This window comes from Vicugna pacos, chromosome 12 (genome assembly GCF_048564905.1).
Source record: "Vicugna pacos chromosome 12, VicPac4, whole genome shotgun sequence".
Classification (NCBI taxonomy): domain Eukaryota; kingdom Metazoa; phylum Chordata; class Mammalia; order Artiodactyla; family Camelidae; genus Vicugna; species Vicugna pacos.
The window spans coordinates 18,070,389-18,096,501 of NC_132998.1; the positions used below are offsets into that span (position 1 = coordinate 18,070,389).

A 26,113-nucleotide genomic window follows, 5' to 3' on the forward strand; every position below is an offset into this window, starting at 1 on the left:
AGCATCCGTGTGCGCCAAACCAGACCAGTGGCGTAAGGCACCGGGCAATGGCGCTCACTGGTGGCTCCCGCCTTCGCCCCGGTGTCCTTCGGGCTGGGGCTGAGGAGCCAGGGACCGCCCAGGCCCGGAAAGCAGCTCTACCTGGCGACCGCGGCCGCGCGCTCGGGTCCGGAGCTGGGCTGACCTCGGAAGGCCGGCTCCACCTCGGACTAGACCTGGTGCGGGAGGACGGAGCGCGCCCCGCCAGAGGGGCCCGGAGCGGCCACCCGCACGCCGCCGCCCGCGAACTCGCCGCGAGTGCTGGGCCGCGCTGGCCGCGTTTGAAGTCTCCGGCGCGGCCGCTGGTTGGCGGGCGCGGGTCACGTGGCCCGGGCAGGAGTTTCCCCGACAGCTGGAGGCTGCGTGGGCTCCGGCGGCGGCTCCCGAGCTCGGCGGTGCGGCCTTCCCCGCCCCCGCCCTCCCTCCTCCCCCGCCCGCTTCCGCCCGGCTTATTATCTTCCTTATTGACAAACAGAGCGGCCGCCGCGGCGACTCTCGGCGTGCGTCCCTAGCCAAGCCATGGGAGACAAGAAGAGCCCCACCAGGTAACGGCGCCCGGGCCCCGGGCCCCGGGCCCGGTCCGCGCCGGCGGCGGGGCCCTCTTGCCGGGCTTCGGCCGGCCGCCTCCTCGCCGCCCGGGCAGCGGGGCGAGAACGGGGGCAGCGCCGCCGCTGCGCGAGCGCTGCCGCGTGAGGGGCCGGCGCCGGCCGCCCCACAATGGAGCCGCGATGGCGGCGGCCGGAGCGGCGGCCCGGGGTGTCAGGGCGGCGGCGGCGGCGGCGGCTGCGCTGGCGGCTTCGGCCGCGCTCGCGCCCCCGTCTTCCTGGCTCCCCTCCCCCTCCGGGCCGGAGCCTGGCGCGCCGGGGGCCGGCGGGGCGGGGGTCGCGGAATTGGGGCGGGGGGCGGGGCGGGGGCGGCCGCAGGGCCCGGGCGCGGCCTGCTGGTGACCACGCGCCGCGTCGTGTCCGGGTTGTGTCCTGCAGGCCGAAGCGGCAGTCGAAGCCGTCCTCGGATGAGGGTTACTGGGATTGTAGCGTCTGCACCTTCCGGAACAGCGCCGAGGCCTTCAAGTGCATGATGTGCGATGTGCGGAAGGGCACCTCCACCCGGTGAGTCCCGGGCCTGCCCCGCCGACCGGGTCGCGGCGCCGAGGACGCCCCTGCGGCGGCCGCCCCTCCCGTGACACTAGCGGACCTGGCGGGCCGAGCGCGAGCGAGGTGGTGGCCGCGATAGGAACTGGGTCAGATTGGTCGCAACCCAAGCGATGGTTTGCGGTGATGGGTAATTGAGGAGGCGGTAAGGTTTTTCCGCTGCCTGGAGAGACTACATTATTTAAGGGAGGCATTAGCTACTGCGCTTTAAATTCGTATCGCTGGGTGTAATGCCACCCCCCCACCCTCCCCAGCACACACTCCGGATGTAATAATGTTGGCTGCATTGTTGTGTTAGTGTAGGAATCAAAAACCGTGAAACCCTCTTCAAGAGCAAAAGATGTAATTTAATTTCGTCCTCAAAAAAGTATCTGATTATAGAATACATAGTAGATTAGGCTTCTTTTATATACAGACATGTGGAAGGGTCAGATTAGGGTTCCGTGTAGTGTTTCTATTCTAATTATCTAATATTTTATAGGTAAATAGTTGGAGGGGAACTCAGTCACAGGGACACATTTTTACTGAAAGTATCTGAATATCTTTAGTTTGATTAAATGGCAATCCATTAGACTGTATAAATGAGATAAAATGATCTCTGCCTACTTTCAGTCTTTTATTGTAAGCTTACAGCACGATAACTCAGTCTTTAAAAAAAAAAGACAAACCACTTAAGTGAATTAAGTGGATAAAGAAAATCATTTGGGAAATTCAAAGTCAGAAGCATGCTTAGTCTGCCAGCACTTAGTTACTGTGATTTATAGCATAATATTTAGATGACATATATATTTTGATTAAAGTCTGTTAGAAACTAAATTATCACAAGTATACTAATATGATATAATGTTTTTTAAAAGGGCTATACAATGTTAATATTACAGTAGTATATTCAGTAGAAGTTAGATTTCTAAAAATGAGATATCCAGATTTTAAAACACCATTTTATAGCATTTTATTAAATGTTTTAAAATGTAGAGATAGAAATGATTGTCAATAGCCTGAAATTTTTAAGATTTGCTTAATGAGGCTAGCTGCTTTTGACATATCCCTCTTTTTGTAAACCATAATATGCTTTTTGTATATTAATTCCCATTTACGTTGGGTAAACTACTTTGAACATTTTCGTGATGTCCTTTAAAAAGTAAACTTTCAAACATCTGCTAAATTCAAGGAAACAGAACATTCTAAAGAGAAAAAAGTGCCATTTGCTAAAATGAATGTGGTAACTATTTTTGGACCCGTGATTTAAGTATTTTGAAAAGCAAAGTATCTTTATATCTTTATGTCTATATAAGATTGGATTTAGTTTAGATTGTATTTGTATATCTATGTTAGTACTTTGTACTTTTTAAAATGCTCAATAAGCAATTTTCAGAAAAATTTTTTGGGAGGCAGGAACTTTAACGTGGAGACAATTACTGTAATCAATATCTGGTACGATATTGTTGCTTTTTGTTGTTCCTTCTCTATTTTCTTGTAGCCATTAGAAAAATACTGAAACTAGAAGAGCCTATATGTTTATTTGCAGGGACAGCAAGGAAGGGGGGAAGCTGGTGTCCTACTCCACAGCCAGTCTTGGGGTTAGAGGAACCCTGAGAAATAGAGTAGGTGGTGGCAGCTCAGAAGAGGAGAAACAGGCCGAATACCTGGCACCTGGAAGAAGAAGGAATATAGTGCACAGGGGAGTTGGCCCAGGACAGAGAAGTGGGCCTAGTTTAAAAGAGGCTTGAGGCCCACGTGGGGGCCCCTGACATTTTTTACCAGTACATCTGAGCTCTTATAGATCCAATTTTTAGTGGTGGAAACATTACTTGAGGAGGACTCAGAGAAGCATTGTCATTTGGATTGAAACTGAAGAGGCTCTGGGCAACTCACCAGAAGTCTAAGGGACACTCTGTTCCTAAAAGTAAGTGTTCTACACTACGACCCTCTCAGCTTCTTCCTTCCTCTCTCTGAATTGTCTCTTCTCTTTTGATTTCGGCCCTAAGTTAAACCTAAGAGCTCTAATTTCTCTGTTGTCTTGTTATTTTTCTCCCGCTGTTTCCGAAATTCAGAGTGGAATCCACGTTTGGGTAGAACAATGGAACAGGGCATTGTTAATAAGGCAGATATTGATTGCACCACAAAATATTTTCCTCCCTGGTAATGTTAGAAAAACAGGATTAAAAGATCACATAACACTCTTGAGAAGCAAAAGTTTCAGCAGTTGGAAGAAATAATTCTCTATGACTGACGTGTTAATTAGCAGTGAGGGTAATTTCAAGGATAAGGTTGGCGATTACCCAAGCAGGGACTGGGTAGCTGCAGAGCAGAAGGATGCAGTTTGCTAACAACTTGTTTGCATAACCGAGAGAGACGGAACTTGAATCCCTTGGGTCAGAATGACCTTTGAACTGATTCTGTCTTAGTCGCCAATGTGAGGCCAAGTCTAAGCCATCCCAGACATTTGAACAGTCTTTTCTTTTTAAACCTCCGCAGAAGTTGAAGGTTTAAAAATGGTCTCCCTTTAAAGTCTTCCTGACTTTTTTTTTGTTGTTGTTTAAAGAATATCTAGCTGAAATCCTTTACATTGCAGCGGAAGACCATTTTCATCGGCAATATCCCTGGTAGGTCATGTTTTTCTGCAGAGTAACTGTATGGAATGAAGTGAGATTATATTTGTAGCAGTATTTCAGAATGAAATACGGTTTCAAGCAGCTTCAATTCCTGAATTGATACATTATATTCTTTAAATGTATGCCATTTCTACGACTGAACTTCAGTTTTGCACTTGCTGGCCTTAATTAGTTTAAATTTGATTAATCTTTGAAAAAATTCAGACTCTAAATAACTAGATAGTTCAAGTACTGAAAGTTTTCTACATTGTGCTTTTGTGACAGGATCAATGAATGATAAATGTGAAACCGACAGGAAAGATGTAAAAAAGAAAAAATTACAGTGACAATTATTGTCAAAGGTGCTACACAGTTTCCTTCATCTTTTATATTTCAAATTCTTTTAAAGCAATTGTGTCTCAGATATAAACCTAAGAAACTTTAAGAAATAAAGAACCATTCTGAATCATTGGAGAAAAATATTTAGTATAGTGTGTGAGTAGTACAATCAATGTATGAAGATTGAGTTAGACTGGTGTCTTACTGCCACTTCTTCATATAAGAATGTAAATAAATGCTTAATTCAGAAAGCAGACATTTAAAAATGAAAATGATAATGCTGTTTGTTTTGGTTTTGAACTGTGATTTAAATGAGAATATAAAAACACCTAGTCTGGAGCAGGCTTAAAAATGTAATTTCAAGTGTAACAGGTAGTAGTATATTTTCTCAGGGTAAATTGTAGTAGTTCCTTTAGGGTTCTCAGAGATGTTATTGTAGAGGATGATGAGAAAGATTTCATATATTAGCAAGCGTGCTTGATGTTTTACTAGGAGTCTCGCGACCTGGGTTCTTACCTCATTTTAACCACTTAAACATTCAGCATTCAGCAGTGTTAATTGGACATGTTTTGTACAAGGGCTGAGTTAGGTACTAGACATGCAGTGCTGAGCGAATAGATGTTTGTTCCTTCTGTAAAAATTTTATGATTTTGCTGTCGATTCAGAAACACTTTGTACCAAATTCTATACGTGAGGTAGTATTAGTAGATACTTACATGTGAGCTGAAGAGGTGAAATTTTCTTATTTAGAAAAACTAGTGTTTATGATTGAACACAGTATTATGGTTAGGCTCTGACTGTTGGTAAAAAGAATGAATTATTACAGCTTGTATAAAATGGAGTAAGTGGGAGTAAATGGTATAAAATTCACATTTTGAGGAAACCTTGAAATCAGTTATCATCAGATAAAAATCTTTTCAGTGTTACTGTTCTCTTGTCATACTTGCTTTCTGTCTTCTAATTTGAGGCTTGGCACAGGTTTTCCTAGACTCTCGTTGTGGGAATGTGGGAAAAAGTCAAAGACCATGTCAGTCCATCCGTTTGTCAGAAATGCAACATTCTGAGCCTGCCGTGCCTGGGGAACCTTTCCAGCCACCACGTGGGGGCTGTTCTGGGACTCCTTATTCTAGGAGGTCGGTTGGTTGGTTGGTTTTCGTCTCTGCATCTTGGGTTAGAATTAGTCACGTGGGTTCATTGTTTCTGGAGAAATTTTCAAAGTGAATTAATGTTTGGATAGTCCGGAGTGGTGGTTTTCAAAGTGTGATTTGATCAGCCCTGAGGGTCCCTGAGACCCTTCTAGGGAGTCTGTAAGGTGCAGACTATTTTTGTAATCATACTAAGATGTTATTTGCCTTTTTCACTGTGTTGACACTTGAGGTGGAGGTGGCTGTGCAGAGGCAAGGGTTGGTGCAACTTCTGGCCCCTTAGCATAAATCAAAGCAGTGGCACCAATTTCGATACTCACCGTAATCTTCACCAGCATGCACATGCAGTAAAAAGAATGCCAGTTTCACTTAAGAATGTTCTTGATGAAGCAGTAAAAATGACTGACTGTACAAAGTCTCGTGTCTCTTTTAATAATCTGTCTGATGAACCAGGAAGTGCAAGTAAAGCACTCCTGTTGTTTTCCAAAGTAAAGTGGTTGATTCGAGGGAGACCTTTTTGTAGTTGTTTGAGTTTTGAGCAGAACTGGCTGCTTTTTTCATCAAATATTTTTATTTGAATTTTTAATTTTTATTTAAATAAAATATTTTTATTTGCTGGCAAACTGGTTATTCAGATGTGGGTTTTTAGCAGATACTGCCTCAAAATTAAACACAGTTAAGTCTGTTACTTTGGGGAAAACAATTGATAGTATTTGTTGCCAATGATAAAAATTGAGCTGTCAGGTGAAAATCAGAGGTTTTGAAGACTTGGAACCATCACAGTGAGATCAAGAGCTTCCCAGGACTTTAAAAATGAGATCAGATGGTTATATCAATGAATGTAATTTTTAATATTTTATCATGAAGTTTGTCAATATTTGGAAGGTCTGCATAACTCAGTGCACTGTTTCCCAATAACAAGTGTATGATGTTTCAAAAACATCCATAGATAATTCATTCAAAGTATAAAATAACCAGTGGATTTTAAGGGAACACTATGTAAACTTTGTTGATGTGGTTTCAGATTTCGCATTCAACTAACTTTTAAGAAACAACTCCTTGTTGTGTTTTTATGCAGTATCAAAGAAGAATATCCACAATTATCTGAAAAGGCTATTAGAATTCTCCTCTCTTTTTCAACTACATATTTGTGGAAGTCTAGGTTTTCTTTGTATTGTTGAACGAAAACAACACATTGCAACAAATTGGAGTAGATATGACAGTCCAGATGTCTTCTATTAAGCCGGATAGTAGAGGTTTGCAAAAATATACGGTTACCACTCTTCACACAAAATTATCTTTGTTTTGGAAAATGGAAGATTTTCTTCATAAAATATATGTTATTTATATATTTTTAAATAAAGTAATATATTTAAACTTTTTCTCAGTTTTTATTTTCAATTTGGTAATTTGTTTTTTCTTGGTATAAATAAGACCTACAGAAGCAAAAGCTCTGTTAACTTTTGAGATGTAAAGAGATCCTGAGACCAAAAAGCGTACGTACTACTGGGGTAGAGTTTTACCGGCTCAGGTTTCTGTATATGATACGTTTACGTCCGCAGACATTCATTCTCTCCCATCCTTTTATCCTGTTGGGGGCGAGCTCTCTGATATAACCTAGTGACCTAGTTGTTAAACTCAGGGACCTAGTCTCAGTCTTCTTTCATGTCCCCTCAGCCGTATTTGATGTTGGTAGCCTTTTTAAAAAATCAAAATTCTCCTTCCTTGATGTCTCTAACACTCTTTTTTCCTAGTTTTCCTTGCACATCTCTGAAATCAAGTTCTGCCTATCCAAACTTAGCTTCTCTCTGTTCCTTATTTTGTGTGGGGCATAAACTTTCTGGAACCTGAGCTGATAACTATCATTTTTTCGGCTTTGATCCTGACTTACTGTCTTCTTTCTCATGTCCAGTCTCCCTTTGGATTGTCTCTTGAATCTGTCCTTTTTCCAATTTATGTTGCTATAGTTTAGAAGCTCATATCATTTCTCCCGAGTTATTGGACAGATGGGTCTCTTACAACCCTCCTTACACCCACCCCCACTATCCTATTGATTCAGTGTGTCTATCTATGTGTATGTGTGTATAGTTATTCCTAGAGAAGACCATCATGTCTGGTGGTTTGTCTCCTCTCCCAGGGAGGGACTGTCTTACTTTGGTATCTCCAGAAGCTAGGAAAGTACCTGAAATATGTGGGCATTCAGACTGGTAAATTAATGTTCTCTTACATTTGACTACTTCTGTTTGATACCTGCCATTGCTTTTCCAATAAATTTTAAGCCTATGTTTCTAAAAGTATTATCAGACTATTTTGTCCATAATTTGTAGATATGTATTAATTGTTTCAGCATTTTTTTTCACAATTTTGCTTTATATTTTTGTTTATGTTACTTGATTAAAAGTTTTTACAGTTAGATGAGTAACTGAGATGAGTCATTCTGAGTCTTAGTTTATGTATCTTTAAACATGAAAATAGTATTTTTATAACATAGTATTTTTATTTTGATGACCAAATAAGAGCATACTTAAAGAGCTTAGCACGTCTTATTTCTATTACCATATTTTATTTATTCTTATCATATTCTTAAAAAGGATGTTTACAAGAGGAAATTTAACTTTCCTCAGTTTTGGAACATTTTGCTTTCTCATTTTTTTAAATTAGCATATTACATTATACAAGCTTCATGTTTTAGCATTATTTCAAGGATGATACTGTACATGAATACTTTTGCATTTTTAAGGTATAAGTGGAAAGTTGTATGTTTATCTCACAACTTCCTATTTAGGTCTTTTTATTCAGATTTTTGAAATTTACATAGTAATCCTGAAAAGGAGAACTATTTCTTGACTAAAGTAAACTACTGAAGTCATGGAAGAGTGTAGTATATTATGAAATATATTTTATTCCTCAGTTAAATTGTCAGTTCTCTTTTCCATGATACTTAAAGTTAGTATAGTTGATATCAAGGGCCTATCAAAAAATAAAATAAAGATTTGTAGTATTTGAGATTATTAAACTTGAAAAATAGTTTAGAATTCAGATTTTACATTTGAACTCTGCTGAATTTAAAATGAATGGAATGGGTTAAATTTAATTATAATTAAAATGGAACTAATTCTTATGATTGTAAAAGTATTGTTTTTAATCTTTGAACTTGTTACTTTTAAAGATAAATCAATTATACAAGTTGGCAGACACAAGATGATAGAAATTAGGCAGAAATTTTAAAAAATGGAATTTTCCCTCATCTTGTGCTTCTTTACTATTTCTAATTGTCCAGAGTCAGGCTAATAGGATTAGTCACTGATCCCTTTCTAGAATTTGTTATTTTTGCCTGACTTGTTCAGTTCTTATTCTTCAAGATCCAGCTCATGTGTCTAGTCTCTGGGACATTCTCCTAGGCCTATCTCAAACCTGCCTTTCTTCGTGTCTTTTATTCATACTTCTGATTGTGATCTCCAACTAACTTCAGCATTTCCTCTTTTTTTAAAATTGAAGTACAGTCAGTTACAATGTGTCAATTTCTAGTGTATAGTGCAATGTCCCAGTCATGCATATACATACATCTATTTGTTTTCATATTCTTTTTCATTAAAGGTTATTACAAGATATTGAATATAGTTCCCTATGCTATGCAGAAGAAACTTTTTCAAAATCTATTTTTGTATGTAGTGGCTAACATACACAAACCTCAAATTCCCAAATTTATCCCTTCCCACCCCCTTTCCCCCAGTAACCATAAAATTGTTTACTCTGTCTGCATTCTGTTTCTGTTTTGTAGATGAGTTCATTAGTGTCCTCTTTTTCTTTTTTTTTTTTTTAGATTCCACATATGAGTGATATCATGTGGTATTTTTCTTTCTCTTTCTTACTTTGCTTAGAATGATGATCTCTAGGTCCATCTATGTTGCTTCAAATGGCATTATTTTATTCTTTTTTATGGCAGAGTAGTATTCCATTGTATAAATACAACACAACTTCTTTATCCACTCATCTGTCGATGGACATTTAGGTTGTTTCCATGGCTTGGTTATTGTATATAGTGCTGCTGTGAACATTGGGGTGCATGTGTCTTTTTGAATTAGAGTTCCCTCCAGATATATGCCCAGGAGTGGGATTTCTGGACATATGGTAAGTCTGTTTTTAGTGTTTTGAACAATCTCCATGTTTTCCTTAATGGCTGCACCAAACTACATTCCCATCAAGCAGTGTAGGAGGGTTCCCTTTTCTCCACACCCTCTCCAGCATTTATCATTCGTAGACTTTTTAATGATGGCAATTCTGACTGGTATGAGGTAGTTTGTAGTTTGGTTTGCATTTCTCCTGATAATTAGTGATATTGAACATTTTTTCATGTGCCTGTTGGCCATTTATATGTCTTCACTGGAGAATTGCTTGTTTAGGTCTTCTGCCCATTTCTGGATTGGGTTTGTTTTTTTGCTGTTAAGTTGTATGAGATGTTTATATATTCTGGAAATTAAACCTTTGTCAGTCACATCATTTGCAAATATTTTCTCCCATTCTGTAGGTTGTTGTTTTGTTTTGTTTATGGTTTTCTTTGCTGTGCAAAAGCTTCTAAGTTTAATTAGGTCCCATTTGTTAATTTTTGCTTTTATTTCTATTACCTGGGTAGACTGCCCTAGGAGAACATTGCTAAGATTTATGTCGGAGAATGTTTTGCCAATGTTTTCTTTAGAGGTTTATTGTGTCTTGTCTTATATTTAAGTCTTTAGGCCATTTTGAGTTTATTTTTGTGTATGGTGTGAGGGAGTGTTCTCCAAACATAAAAAGAAGAATTCGTACTGATCCTTCTCAGATTTTTCCAAAAGATTAAAAAGGAGGGAGTACTCCCAAACTCATTCTATGAAGCCACCATCACCCTGATACCAAAACCAGCCAAAGACACTAATAAAAAAGAAAATTACAGGCCAATATCATTGATGAACGTATATGCAAAATTCCTCAACATAATATTAGCAATCAAAATCCAACAGCACATAGAAAAGATCATACACCATGATCAAGTTGAATTCATCCTAGGGACACAAGAATGGTTCAACATATGCAAATCCATCAACATGATATACCACATCAACAAGAGAAAGGGCAAAAATCACATGATCATCTCAATAGATGCAGAAAAAGCCTTTGATAAAAATTCAACACCCATTTATGATAAAAACTCTAACCAAAGTGGGTATAGAGGGAACATATTTCAACATAATATAGGTTATTTATGACAGACCCGCAGCCAGCATAATACTCAGCGGTGAAAAGCTGAAAGCCTTCCCACTAAAATCAGGAATAAGACAGGGATGCCCACTGTCACCACTTCTATTCAACGTAGTCTTGAAAGTCCTAGCCACAGCAATCAGGTGAGAAAAAGAAAGAAAAAGGATCCAAATTGGAAGAGAAGAGATAAAATTGTCACTACATGCAGATGATATGATACTGTATGTAGAAAACCTTAAAAGCTCCACACATAAACTACTAGAGCTGATAAAAGATTTTAGCAAGGTAACCAGCTTTACAACAAATGTTAAAGAAACTTCTCTCGTCATCAAACAAGAAAAGAGAACAAAAGAAAGAGAGAGGAAAAAAAAAGACCTACAAAAGATTGCTTTGGCAGTCAGGATCTTTTGTGGTTCCATAGAAGTTTTGAAATTATTTGTTCTAGTTCTGTGAAGAATGCTGTGAGTATTCTGATGGGGGTTGCATTGCATTTGGGTAGTACAGCCATTTTGATAATACTGATTCTTCTAATCCAAGAGCACAGGATATCTTTGCATTTCTTTGTCTCATCTTCAGTTTCCTTCATCAGTGTTTTGTAGTTTTCAGAGTATAGTTAACCTCCTTGGTTAAGTTTATTTCTAGGTATTTTGTTATTTTTGATGCAGTGGAAATGTTTATGCCAGTTATAAAATTCTGTTTTTTGAAGTAAAAAAAAAGTGAATGAAGGGCCACAAATGGCAAAATATCCTTCTTTCTTATGGGTGAGTTGTATTCCATTCCATATATATGCTGCATCTTTTTTATCCATTCATCTGTGGATGTGCACTTAGGATGCTTCCATATCTTGGCAGTTATAAAAAATGTTGCTGTTAATAGCAAGGTGTATGTATCTTTTTGAATAAATTCTTACTTTGTGGTTGGCTTTATTCCTCTGATAACTATATGTAAGTTTAAAAAGCTAAAGCGCTAAACGTTCTTAGAAACAACAGTACATATATATAAATTTTAAAATATATGCAGTATGTTATGTATATGTATTTACATGCAATGCATTGTATATGTGCAGTCACATTGTAACAGTTCTACCTAATAAAACTGAAAAATGAAAAAAAATTCATCAAGGTAGCAGGACACACGATTAACATAACAGAAATCAGTTGCATTTCTTAACACTAACAATGGACATAGTAGGAAAAAAAGTAAAGAAATAATCCCTTTGAAAATCACATCCAAAACAATAAAATACTTAGGAATAAATCTGACCAAGGAGGTGAATGACTTATACACAGAGAACTAAAAAACATTGATTAAGGAAATTAAGATGACTTAAAGAAATGGAAAGATATCCCATGCACTTGGATTGGAAGAGTCAATATTGTTAAAATGGCCATTACTGATCAAGGCAATCTAGAGATTTAATTCGACCGCTGTCAAATTATCCAGGACATTTTTCACAGAACTAGAACACATAATCCTAAAATTTATAAGGAATCACAAAAGGCCCAGAATTTCCAAAGAAATACTGAAGAAAAAGAATGAAGCTTGAGAAATAACCCTCCCAGACTTCAGACAATACTACAGAGCTGCAGTCATCAAAACAGCGTGGTTTTGGCATAAAAACAAACATAGGGATCAATGGAACAGAATAGAGAGCCCAGAAATAAACCCACAGACCTATGGTCAATTAATCTTCGAGAAAGGAGGCAAGAATATACAATGGAGAAAAGATAGTCTCTTCAGCAAGTGGTGTTGGGAAAAGTGGACAGCAGTATGTAAATCAGTGAAGTTAGAACACTCCCTTGCAGCATTTCCTCTTAAACCCAGGACTGATTTTGTCTTTCTCCTGAAGCTGCGTATTCGCTCTCAATAGGACAGATTAACCAGAGAGAGAGAGAGGAAGGTGGCTGTATTCTCTTTCTAGAATCTAGAATCTAGAATCAAAGTCAGTTTGTGATGCTCATCTTTATTATGTCATTTAGTACACTGCAGTTCTGTTACATTATGCATTTTCTCTCTTGTTATGCTTTGAGTTTCTTAAGAGAAACATGAGATTTTCATTATCTGTTTTGAGGATGTTTAGTGAGATGCCTGGGAAGTAGTGGTGTTCAGTAAAAGTTTGTTGAAAGAGGAATATAGGTATTAGAAAGGAAAAGTTTTTTTTTTAATAGGCTTTGAAAAAGTTAGAATTCTGATACAGGTTAAGTCATCATTTGGAAAAGAACCCTCCTGTATACCTATGTGAATTATCAAAAGTAAATGATCAGAATTGAATAAAATTCTAGAGTTCTGTACATGCTTTTTGAACATGTACCAGAAATTATGCCAGAAATTATGCTGTAAGACTGTAGACTTGTAGGGGAGACCCAGTTCCAACCCCCGGGGAGTTTGAATTATAGCAGAGAAGATAGATACTTGCTAATGAGTAAAGAGAAGAATAAATTTAAAATTAATTTTTCAATGTCATTCTAGTTTTTGGAGACGTTCTATGCTAAAATTAAGTATGCGATCAGTTGTTGTGGCTGTTACCAGTAAAGTGCTTTTGGTAAGTTGTGCTTTGACATCACAGCCAATTTCCAGTTTGATTGATTGATTACCTTTTCCTAAGAAATTTCAGCCAAATGAAGCTGCCACTTCATTGCTGGGTCAAATCCTGTATGTTTGTGTGTGTATGTATATGTGTGTATACATATGTATGTTTTTAAGAGAAAATGATTGTTATATAATTGAAGTAAGATTTCAAAAAACTAAAATGATTACTTGCCAATGGCAGATTTACAAAGGATGGTTACAGATCGTTAAGTTTATATGTATTTAGTACTTATCCCAGAAACTGTTTTTGAGAATAAAATAGTTTATAATAGGAGTTCATTTTTAAACTTAATGTCCCTCTCTTTAGCTGTCTTATTGATTATATTGGCAATGATCTTCAGTAAGTTACTCAGGTTTTTTCTTTTCTTTTCTTTAAAAGTATTGTTGAGAAAATTAAATGAGTTAATTTCTGTAAAGCCCTTATAGTGGCTGGCACAAGTAAGTGCTCACTAAATATTTTGAAAGAATATTTGAAACTTATTGCTACCAAATTAATTTTTAGTTACTATAGGTTGTTTCTTTGGGTAAGAATTCATTAAAAACAGTATCTTTAAATTCTTTGTCATTCCTGTCATGCTCTACTGTGTTCAGAATGATTTCCTTTCTATCCTTCCATTTGCCTGTCAAGCCACCATACACTGGGGAGAGGGAGATGCTCATCTAACCATAGATTTAGTGTTAGAGCCCAGATTGAAATGCAGGTTGTTTGACTTCTCACCCTTCTGTCTCTGATAAAGAGGTTTATGAAACTGTCCTATGTGGGTGAAAGGCTTCTCTGCTTATTCCTCTTTCCTTCAGGATTCGATACTGGACCAGCATACTTAGGTAGAAAGATCAGCATTCTGGGTGTTAATCAAGTTTTCATTCAACGAAACTTTAGGTTACTGGATTTTTATCTTTTAGAGACACATTTTCCTTAAATAATCAGCTTTTATAATTTGTAATTTTAGTGATTTTACAAGTGTGTAAAATATTATGTCGTTTTGAGTTTGAAAATAAATTATGCATTTAACAGATATTTACTGAACACTGTAGTGTTTTGTTTATTGGCTTTCATGATTGCTAAAATCTGTACCTTTTGTTATATATGATCTATAATTGATAATCATCTGTTTTAAGAGATTCAGTAGGCATTTCATTCTGTAGTATCGTTTATTATGGGAATTTGCAGAATTACTGGGAATTTTCGAGCTGGAAGGAACCTTTCAAGAGCTTCCATAGTGTTTAATCATTTCCTGAGACAGGCTAGTTTTTACTTCTTGAAACTTTAATGGTAGAGGGATAAGACAGTCTTCAGAGAGAAGATGTTGAGGGGTATGGGGTAAAGATGATGGTGTTAAAACTTTTAAAATTGTTGAGGTCGCTGTTGTTTCCAAACCCTTTTGTTCAGGGGTTTGAATTCAGTGTGGCGAATCCTCGTTGGAGACAGTCTTAAGAGGTCTGCCAGGTCATGCGTGGCAACCTGCCTAGGGGACACCTTCTCTGTTCACTGGAACTCATGGCTCTAGTTCGGTAAGAGCCTGGCTCTCGTTTGACAAGAAAACAGGCCTGGAAAGATTGTGACTTGTTCAAGGTCATTAGCTGGTTAGTGTCAGATTCAAATGTTTGGATTTCTAAGTCCTTTTTCTTGTTGTGGTAGCCTTAAAATATGTTAGGAAGTAACTTCTTGGGGCGTTTTTCTTATGAATTTCTTTATACCTAAATCTAGTGCTGTACATCTTGATAACTTCTAACATTAAACCTAATAACTTAAAACTAATATAAGAACTTAATGTTAAAACCTGGGCTAGCAGTACAGTGAATGAAGAACTGAAGGACTGTCAGTTGTTTTCCCTATGTTAAAGGAATACTTTTGAAGTAGAAATGTTGACAGACTTCATTTTGATTCTTTTATAATAACATTTATTGTGCTGTATGTCATGTATCGTAGTATTTTTTTAGGAGAAAAATTGCAGTTCCTATTATTTCCCTCTTTTATTTGTGATATAAATACCAAGAATCACCAGTAGTGTAACTAATAACCGATTTGAATAGGTGTATGTATATGAACGTTGTGTGTATAATAAAAAGTTTGTACAGCCCTCTGACAATTTTGAGTTAGGGGTTAAATCACTTTATGTATTTTATCATCTCACCAGGGTTCTTCTGCACAACATCACCCTTTATAAGGTTTACTAGGAGCGATTACCTGCAGCAGCGGCAAGTGGAGAGTCTTTGATGCTGGAGACGTGGCTGCCCAGGAAGTAGAGCGCTGGGTGCGTCTGCACAGAGGGCAGAGTTGTTCTGGTCATCTTTCATCTTTTTCCATCCTTTTTGGTCTCCCCAGTACCCGAAGTCTCCTCCATAATGTTTCTAGCCTGCCTTCTAAAATGCTCTGATTCCTTTATTTTCTTCACTGCATCAGCAGTTCTTCCTTTACTAGAAAATCTTTCCTGTTTTATATAAATCTGAACAAAGTAATAGGTTTAAGTGTGAATGTAAACAAGCTGAACATGGAGAATATGATTGTTTTCCTTAATACAACAACTCTTTTTCTGCTGATAAAAGTATTACGTGTTCATTGAAGACACTAAACAAGTGCAAGGAGGGAAATAGGAATGCCCATCATCATGATGTCCCACTGCCCAGAGAGGCTTTAGCCTGGCACTAGGTGCACAGCCGTACATCTCTTCAAGCATACAGTTCATTCAGGGTCAGCTCTGGGAAGCCTCTTGTGAGAGAGCAAGTTCTGGAAGTAAGGGAAAAGGAGGACATAGGTTTGCCAGTTAGAATCAAGTAACAGGATTCTTGGCATAGAGAGAGCTAGCTTTGTCTCAGAAGGGCCCAGAGGTTTTGAATTGTGCTTTTTGGAGCCCTGAGATCTCCTGAAATTGTCTCAGTGGCTGCCAGGAGGAGCAAACAGACGGGGCTTTGTGCTCCCCTACTCCACTTGAGCCAGATCATCTATGCTCTTAAACATTTCATTTCTTAGCATTTCTCTTAATTTTTGTTTCCTGAGTGTGTTTTGCCATCAGAACATTTTTTAACCCTCACTGCCCTGTTCCATCCTTGTATCCTTCTCTCTGATTCTGTTCAACACAGGTTGGGTTGGTTGTGACTGGACTTCTTAGCCTCGCATTTCCAAGGGAAGAGCCAAAAATGAGTTTTGTATAGTGGTGGGGAGATTTGAAGTTTTTCCCCTTGAAAAGCCTTTTCTTCCTCCCTCCTTCTCTGTTCCTTTCCTTTTTTCTTACCATCTTCTTAGACACTTTGCTCTTTTTTTAAAGACCAGTGCTGGTTAAGGCCCAGAGTGCCACAATCATCAATTAGGTGAATAATGAGCAGTATAATTTACACATGAAAAATGTGTTAAATTCATTATGTCATCATTTTGTACTTTTTGATAAAATTTAGTAAGACTATTCCATTATCTATTTGAATGTGGTTATCAAATTTTCTCACTATTCCCTTGTTGCCAATTTTCTGTGAACTTAACGTCTCTGATTCACACAGCACTTTCCTGTACTACTCCTTTTTAATTAACATTTAAATTGTAATCTTGCCATCCTTCACTTATGTAGGATTTGATTATACTAACTTTAAGTGCAGAAAATATACCTAATTTTGTTTTTTCAACTGCATATTTGTTTTTAATTTTCATGTGTACTCATTATGATAATGGAAAGCAAAAAAAATGAAGAACGTCAATAGTTATGAGTTGCTTACTATTACATAGTGTAGTGGTGAAGAGTTGGGACCCTGGAGCTTAACTCTTTGCATATGTGTGTCTGTCTGTCTATCTATCTATCTATCTATCTCACCACTTACTGGCTTTGCAAACTTGTGAAAGTTATTCAACTTTGAGCCTCAGTTTTCATTTGTAAAATGGAATTGATAATAATAACTAAGGGTGGTTATGAGGATTACATGAAATAATTCTTGTAAAGTACTCGGCACAGTGCCTGGCATATAGTTTAAGTCCTCAAAAAATACTCACTAAAACAATCAAATACATGAGTGGTAATATAGTAATAAACTTCCATAATGACCATACCAGAGCATAAGAATAAGTGCTTTCTACTAAAAAAAAAAAAAGTATTTCCGCAAATTGCTTCAGGGATATTGTCAACCTGCCTACCCTTTTACCCTCCCTCCCAACCTCCCTCATTCTTCTCTTCCCTCTTTGTTCACGTGTGTGTGTGTGTGTGTGTGTGTGTGTGTGTTTTAACCAGATTTGGACTGTCACTTAAACATTTCGACCTTAATGTAAGTTTTAACATCTAGAAAGTGCTTTGGTAGTGGTAAGCAGTGTATATAGACTTAAGAATTGAGCAGTTAAAAGCAGCATTTTTTTTTTAACTACTAGCCATAGTTAAAGAGTAAGTCTGTTTCCAGGTTGGATTGTCAGACAGCATGGTTATGGTCTTTTTAAGCCACTGTGTCATGTTGTTTATGTCATTTCCTTGGCTTCATATCCTCCCATCCGCCACCGTTTCTTTCTTACTTGGTTTCTCAAGGCGCCATCTCTCTCAAGAAGCATTCCTTTATCTGTAGGCCAGAGTGAATGCCCTTTCAATTACTCTTGAAGCATTCTGTGCAAAATGTGATGGCTGTACTTACACAGTTTATTGAAAATACTTCATTTTGTTTCTCTCTCCTTCCCAGGACTGTAGTCTCCTTGAGAGCAGTACCACTGGTCCTGGAATCACATTTTAGTTTAAATCCCCACCTTGCCTTTTAATGGCCACATAACCATAGGGCTTTTTAGTGATGATTAAATGTGATAAGTGATGGAAGCAACTTAACATGGTTTTTAGTTAATAATAACGGTAATCACTGTAAATAATATTAATAAAAATTCCTGTGCCTGTCATTGTGTCTTGCATAGCACTGACAGTACTTAACTGAACTGCAGAGACTCTGTCATTTACTCATTCTATTGCTGCTTTAACCTGTTTTCCACTTTTTTTTTTTTAGTATCACTTACATCATTTCATTTCATGAACCTGTGAGTTTGGGTGGGATATATTTAATTGTGCCCTTTTACTTGATAAAAGAACTTGTGTCAACCTAAATTATGTTCATACTCAATATTTTTAGCAGTTTAAAAAATGTTTTCTTTTACAGTCAATACAATGCATCGTTGAAACCACAGCCAGTAGCATTTGATTCTGTTTTGTTTGTGAATCTTAACTAAAGGCATAGAAACCATTTAGTGGATGTCATTGCAGTAGTCTATGCAGGAGACAGTAGTGGCCCAAACAAGGATAATGCCAGCAGGAGAGAAAAATGAATGGATTCTAGATATGCTCAGGAGAAAATTTATAGGACTTGATGGATGTTGGATATGGCTGTGGGAGGTGGGAAGTTGGGTTGTAGAGAGGGAAGAATCAAGGATTAATCCCAGGATTCTGGCTTAATTACACAGCTAAGTAAAAGGTGGTCCTTCTCACTGACAGGAAACAGAAGGAAGGCCAGGTTTGGGGGAAGGTAGTAGTTCACTTTTAGACTTGTTGAATTTCAGGTCTCTGCGGGAAATCTGAGAGAGGAGATCTCCGCGGCAGTTGGCTGTATGGGGCTTAAGCTTGGGAAGGAGAACAGGGCTGTAAGTGTATGTTTGGTAGTCATCAGCGTACATGACCCAGTCAAAGCTGTGGAGTGAGTAAGACAGAGCAAGGAGAGAATAGACTGCACAGCTTGCGAAAGGAGAATCCAGGACAGAAACTTGAGAAACATCATTACTCCCTGTGGTGGTAGAAGAAGAGCATCCACAAAGAAGAAGAAAGAAATGGAGAAGAAAGAAAAATTAAACAAGGAGGAAGAAGCCCAGGAGAGTGTACTGGTACAGAAATAGGCGGAGAGAATGTTTTCAAAGGGGGTGGGGTGTGGTTGGCCATGGCAAATGGCTTTTACTTTTCCCCTTGCTTTCGGTGTAATGTTTATTTTAGCAAGTGTGGCATTAATGTTTACATTTCATGTTTAACAAGACTGTAATCCTGCATAGTGCTTGCACTAAGCTTTCCATGATAGTTACAGCAATTCTGAATTATTTATCTATATGTTAAATAAAGGAGGTTAATAATGGTAGGTTGGGAGATGAGAAAAATTATGTAGGTAACTAATTCTTTTCAAGGAAGAGTGGTCTAATTATCCAGTAAAAATTTATCAGTAAGCCTCTGCTTTTACAGGTAGCTCCTAATTGTAGCTATAGAAATTAATAGAATTAATTTCTAAAAATTGACTCCATGTTGGTATTAAGAATTTTTTAGGTGGTAAGTACAGTAACTTTGAACTCTTTTTGCAAGATTCTACAGTTAGTTGTGAGGGAGCAAGTATAGTTTGGAGTAGCCCTTATCTTCTGTTTTTAGAAGCAGTGAACCATACCGTTAGATCAGCTAACCAAGAAAATCACAGCACTTTTCATAAAACTGTACAGTATATTTGGTTTGTAAAGTGATAGTCATTGTGAAGTATGTTGGATTTAGTATGACCCAGATTCAGATTTTATGACTGCTGAATAATAAAATCATTATTTATAACACAGACAGTAGTTTGAAAACTATTACTATTGACCTCAAACTATTTGAAATTTATTCTGTTAGAAAAGTTTGCCATTGTTTTATAAAATCAGTTTCATATAGAAAATATGCACTTATATTTTAGAGATGGTTATTAAAAATTGATTTGAAAACTAATGCAGGGCTTAGAGTCCGGTCAGACTAATATTATAATCAGGAAAGGTGAGAAAAAACATAATTACAGAGTAAAGTTAGACTTCCTTATTGTGTTGACATAATTGTGGGCATTTAGAGTATTGTTAGCTATCATTTTTGTGTATTTAACTTGGCAACTATAATTAGTGTATAAAGGACTACATATAAGGCTGCTGATATTTTGGACTAGGATCAAGAAAATGTTTCCTTGAAGTAGAAACTATTAAGAATAGTTAATATTGACTTTCTACAGAAGTATCTGATTTTAAGATGCGGTTTATAAAATGTGGTACTTAATTAAGGGCCTGGGGTATCTGTCAAGTTAGGAAAATCAAAATATTATTGAAGATCAATTAATGTGCTTAAGGTATCCTTAGGAAGAATGGCTAGAACGTAAAATGATACAAAAGAAAAGCTGTACAGCATTGCAACACTGGACAGTTGGTCAGTGTTTAGCACAGTGTAGGAGGTGACAGGAGGTGAGAGATGCTGTTTCATGGTTGTTAGAATGGTGCTTTATTCTGGGATTATAGTCATGTAGACGTCTTTATATTTAACTACATCTTAAAATTTTTTTAATTTCAGTTTTAGAAAAAGTAGCTTGTAGACACAGCAACTAGTTTGCAGGGCTGCTGCACACTCAGACTGTCTGCATTATGCAGTTCTTTGTAATGCTTTGGCTCTGTCCAGATTCATTGATATTGAAACAGAAACACCCTGGAAGGTGACATCTGATTTATTAATCAGTTCGATGAGATTGGTTGGTATAATTCAGTTATTGAGCCTTATCTGCTTCAGCTTACGCTGAATTTTTGGACCTAAAAACCAAGAACCAAATTCAGAGTTGAGCCCCCACCCATCAACTCATAGGTAATGTTTTCCTGTGAGTTCCTTTTAGGCAGCTGATTGACATTCATTTTGCCACTTTTAGCTAAATAGTAATTACTTGGTAATGCTTTCTGTATTAGTTATCTATTGCTGTATAACAGATTACCCCAAAACTTAGTGGCTGAAAACAATCAACATTTATTGTCTTCCCTCCCTCCTTCCCTCCCTCCCTCCCTCCCTTCTATCCTTGTCAAGAATTCAGAAGCAGTTTAGCAGGTGCTTCTGGTTCAGGGTGTCTCGGACTCTGCTGAGGGAGGATCCACGTCCAGGCTCACTCATGCGGTTGTCAGCAGGCCTTAGGACACCTGCTTCCAAGTGACTCGTGCAGCTGTTGTCAAGCCTCAGGACTCTTGCTGTCGGCCAGAGGCATCAGTTTCTTGTCTGTGTGGGCCTCTCCCTGGGACTGCTCACAGTATGGCAGCTTAGCAAGTTATTTGGGTGAAAGTCCCCAAAATGGGAGCCACAGTCTTTATAATTTAGTTTTGGGAGTAACATGCATTGTTTCTGTTCCTTAGAAATAAGTCGCTAAATCCAGCCCATCCTCAGAGGGAGGAAATAATAGAAGAGCAGGCAGATTAGGATAGGAGGTGGGGTCATTGTGGACCATCTTAAAGGCTGCCCAGCACACTATCCTTTACAGTTTAAAACTTTGTGTTATTATTTCAGAATTCTTTCTTGAAAGGGAAGCTTATAGGGGAAACCCCAAATATACAAGAAATAAATGGGAAGCTTTTCTGTCCAGAGACAGAAAAGGGAACTAGGGTACCTGCTAGCATCCTTCTCCCTCATCTTTTCCAAACAGTTTGAATATTAGTACCTTTACCATCTAATAAATGTCAGACAAGAACATGAATATATACTATTTTTCTTAAATTTCTTTTTAGAATTTATCAAGAGTTGCAGTTCTCAATATCTAGCTTATAAAAATCAAATGTTGGAACATGGAAAACGATTTGCGTAAATGTTTCTGGCAACTTTTTAAGTCTAAGTAGCTCCCGTTGGTAAAGTGAACCTAATGTAATGGCTGATTTTGTTGTACTAGCAGATGTAATTTATATATTGGTAGGATAATGATAGTGATTTACTTAGTAACCACTGTCCAGAATGTTTTCCTAACTGTTTCCAAATTACATGTATTTTTAAAAATTACAGTAAGTGTGTTTGCAATTCAATTTTAATATTAAAGTATTCTTGTAGCTCTTTCTTGCTGCACATCATGATTCCTAATGAATACCATAAATTACTTATTTTCTTTATCTTGCAATATAAAGAATGTAGTCTCAAAATAATAGTACGATCATCCCTTGATACCCACAGGGAATTGGTTCTGGGACTCTCTTGGATATCAGATCCCAAAGATGCCCAAGTCCGTTATGTAAAATGGTGTAGGAGTTGTACAGAAACCTACGCACGTCCTTATGTATACTGTAAGTCATCTCTAGGTTATTTATGACACCTAATACAATATAAATGCTGTGTAAATAGGTGCTAGCATGGGAAATTCATGTTTTGCTTTTTGGAACTCTCTGAAATTTTTTTTCTGAATATTTTTGAGTCATAATTGGTTGAATCTGCAGGTGTGGAACCCCCAAATACAGAGAGCCAACTGTACCAAAATTAATACAAATGATAAATCTCCAAATTTAGAATTTTTAATAGTTCTTTAAAGATGTATAAAATCATTTGAAAACAGTTCCATTTCTGGGTGATTATGTTTATAGTTTGATATGCAGTTAGATTCCAGGCATTGTTTTTAAAATGCTTTATTGATAAGAACTTCGTTAATCCTTACAGCTGTCTGGGAAGTAGGTTCTGCTATTATCCCTATTTTACAGATAAATAACAGTTTTTTCCATCTTGATTGTAGGTTAATTTACATTAACAATAAAATAGTACTGTTTTGTTTGTTTCTTATGGGTTCATGTAGAAGTAGTGGGTAAAACTCAGGGAAAGGAGAATTTGATTCAGAAATGGATTTTTTGATAAGCTGTTTAGTGAGCAAAAAAAGAGGACAGTTTCTGTAAATAACATTATTTAATAAGTACATTTATAATTCCCTTTTGACCTTACTTTGGTTAATTGAGGTACACACATTTCCCCCATATTTATATGTGAACCGTCAATAATGTCACTTAAATATGTGTATATAATATTAAATTTTATTATATTTTACATTAGAATTTAACATCTTAATTGAGAATTAAAAAATAGTGTACTTGGAATCATAAAAATGAGTTGTAATTTAAGTTGCTTCCAAACTTAATATACTGTCCAAACCAATACATAGCATTAAGTGAAGGTTAGCTAAGTCACTTTTTTTCCTGAATGTTGTTTTCATAAGTTCAGATTGTTTTTATGGAGTAGATTCTCATCAGTGAACTGCTTGATTTGGTTCTTGATTGCTAAGGAGTAACTTTTTGTGGATGGGCGTTATAATTATTAGAGCTTACAAAGGGTACTTTTGAGTAGAGTATCCTAATTTCTGGAATTTCTTTTCTAAGGTGTTCCGATAAAATCCATCTTAGTTGAGCTTATGGCATAATAACAACAAACAGTTTTCAGGGCTGGTCTCTTAAGTTACCTTTTTGGTTACCTTAAAATCTTTTCAAGATATTTTAATTCTCTTAAATTATTTTTTAAAATGCAGTTGATTTTGTTTTAAATTCATAAGATCTGAATCTAAATGGAGACTGCATGTGTTGCTACAAATAAAAATTGGAAACTATTACTTAGTTCTTAATGACGTCTTTTATACTAGCTTAAATCGTGAAGAAAAAATATTTGGATTATTGCTTCTGTATGTATTTCATCAATCCAAACACATAAGACCTTCATGCCGTGTACTTGCTCACTCTTCAGGGAACTAGGAATGTAGTGAACTAGGAAAGTTAACTGGATGACCCTTTTGGCATTTATGTGTATTACAATTATAAACAGGTCTGTGCAGTGCTCCTGTTTGCATGATTGAGTCATTTAAAAACTAATGCATTAAGTATTACTGTCTTTTAAAACTCAGATTTATATAAAAATGGATGTAATTTATCCAAGACAATTTGTATCTTAAAATTAAGTTGTAATCTAGCAAAAATCTTAACATGGTACTGTCAACCTGTATTAAATACAAACATTACCTCATAACAAGGTTGAAATTTTCACTAGAATTATATTTTCAACTTGTTTTTGTTGAATAATGTTTTATACATCATTTTATCCTATTTGCTCAAAACAAAAGGAAAACTATACATTATCTTTAATTTTTTCCATAGAATGAAGAACCATGATACCATAGGTTTCTTGAAGGTATAGGGTAATTACTAAATAGAAGCATGATGGTAAAAGGAGGAAACATATCTGTGTATCTCCATCAGGGACTAGTGTTTGCAGTCATCACTGCTATAACACATTACAGTGAACGTGTACCTGATTAATGTGAATTGAGTTAAAGGTAAAGGATGTCTTCATGTGAACCTGAAGATTAAGTTCTGTTGAGGAGTCCTTTCTTTTGTTAGAAATCATTCTTTTGTTTGTTTTTTTTAATGACAGATCCAATTTTAAAAGTATAACAGTTAATCAAAAGTATTACTATACTATGTAGTATACATTAAGATCAGCATTATTATTTTTCAGTGGCCTGGCATACTTAATATATGTATATGTCTATGTGGTTGGTTTGTTGTAGGTGACAAATGGTTATTTTTAAAGATTTATTCAGTGATGAGTGGGAAATGCATTGATTTTTTTTTATCTGAAGTCGTACACATTGTTAATCCACTGTGGTGGCCTCTACACCAAAATTTAGTGACTATTCATGACAGTAGCTGGTTAAGAGGTGGTAGATTTTGATAAACTAATTATCCTTGTACTAATACTTTAAAATGATGGTGGTGTTTCAGTGAGATGGAATAGTCTGATAGCTGATATTTTTATATATTAAAATATAGCTGTTCCTATAATAGAAATTTTAAAATGAAATCATTGAAATCATTTTATTTCCCTTGTGTTTCTGATAATGCCAGAAGTTTCTATTGACTTATAGTTGGCACACAGTTTCTGTATTTACTTTGGTGCATATATATAGTTATCTGATGAATTTACAGCCCTTCCCTCTGTAGTTCTATGTGTATTAATAATCTCAAATAAAATGAAATAATCTTCTTATTCTGATAGAGAAGAAAAAGCTGGATCACTTACCAGTAACTGGAGTTCTCCTATTGGGTAATCTCCACAGATCCACATTCTTTGAAGTTATTGTGAATGCCTCGAGGACCAAGGAACCGTTGAAATTTCCAATTTCAGGAAGGTAAGCGAGCGCACTGAAGCATGTCTCTAGCATCTCCCAAATCCCCTTCCCCCAACTTTCTTACGTATACATCTGTACTGCATGCCCCCTCAGTTCCAGTGGATGCCCATCAGGACGATTCTCATGCTGGACAGAAGGGCAAGAGGTGGATCTGTGAGGGAAAAGACCCAATAGGATAACTCAAGTTGCTGGTAAGTAAGCTAGTTTTCAAAAACTTGAGATTTTTTTTGTACATTTCTTCTCTGTAGGAGTTCATTTAATTGCAAAAGAGAGGAACTGTTTTGGGATAGCTTATTTTTTGTAAGGTTGATGTGGATTATGGAGCTTATTGTATGGAAGATAAATACCTAGTTCTTAATGAGCATATGAATAAATGTGACAATAGTTTTAAAGTGTATCATTTACATAATAGTAGTTTATAAAAAGTGTATGTTTATCATCTTTTGGTAAATAGTATAATAGTTCTAAAGCAATGTGAGGAAACTGTGTTGAATTATTTTGTTAATTCCTTTATTGTGTTGCTTTTATTGAAGTAGATACTTGTAATGTAAAATTAATGCTTGTGTCAAATTTGGCAAAATTCTTTTGACATGGTACTTGAACAGCAAGAATAGTTTTATGTAAATTGACTAACATTTTTTACTGACAGTTTCCAGTATACCTTTTAATTTCATTGAAGGTATATTTGGAAAATAATTCAGGGTATGTTGCAATTATATTTATCACTTCCTTGCTTATAATGGGTGGGCTTATTGATGTGAAGGGTGGCACAGTTGGTTCAGTGTGAGCTCTATGGTTCCTCAGATACCAACCTGATTTGTTTCTTAAATGTTAGAATTGGACATAGTTCCTTGTTTCTTCCCCCCTCCCCCACTCATTCTGCATCATTACCAGGTTACCATTTCTAAAAGGGCACTTTTAGCACATAAAGAGCCTGTAGTGATGCCCTGCTCTTTTATAAAATTTTCATCCATTTGCTGGATATGTAGGGCCTCTCGTAATCCAATCCCATCCTGTTTTTCCAGCCTTAATTTCTTCAAGTCGAAACTTTTGTCTTGGTCTTACCTGGATACTTCTCATATTTTTGCTTTGGCTTGTGCTTTTTCATTTTCTTGAAATGACTTTCCTTCCATTCTACTTTTCT

The 26,113-nt window shown here is 37.1% G+C and overlaps 1 protein-coding gene across 6 annotated transcripts in view; it reads left to right on the forward strand.

Annotated features, from left to right (window-relative positions):
* The first annotated feature begins 405 nt into the window (after window positions 1-405).
* YAF2 (YY1 associated factor 2) overlaps window positions 406-26,113 on the forward strand; it is a 66,558-nt gene continuing 40,850 nt past the window's right edge. Inside the window, exons 1-6 of one of the 6 annotated variants that reach the window (XR_012078401.1) lie at window positions 406-584; window positions 1,023-1,148; window positions 2,719-3,096; window positions 21,987-22,096; window positions 24,898-24,969; window positions 25,063-25,100. Coding sequence is in view for 2 of the 6 variants with exons in the window: in XM_072972978.1 (XP_072829079.1) it covers window positions 559-584; window positions 1,023-1,148; window positions 24,898-24,969 (224 nt within the window). In the remaining 4 variants the exon portion in view is untranslated. Of the gene's footprint in view, window positions 585-1,022; window positions 1,149-2,718; window positions 3,097-21,986; window positions 22,097-24,836; window positions 24,970-25,062; window positions 25,129-26,113 lie in introns of those variants that run through there. The other 5 variants (XR_012078404.1, XR_012078403.1, XR_012078402.1 and 2 more) reach the window with 5 other exon arrangements.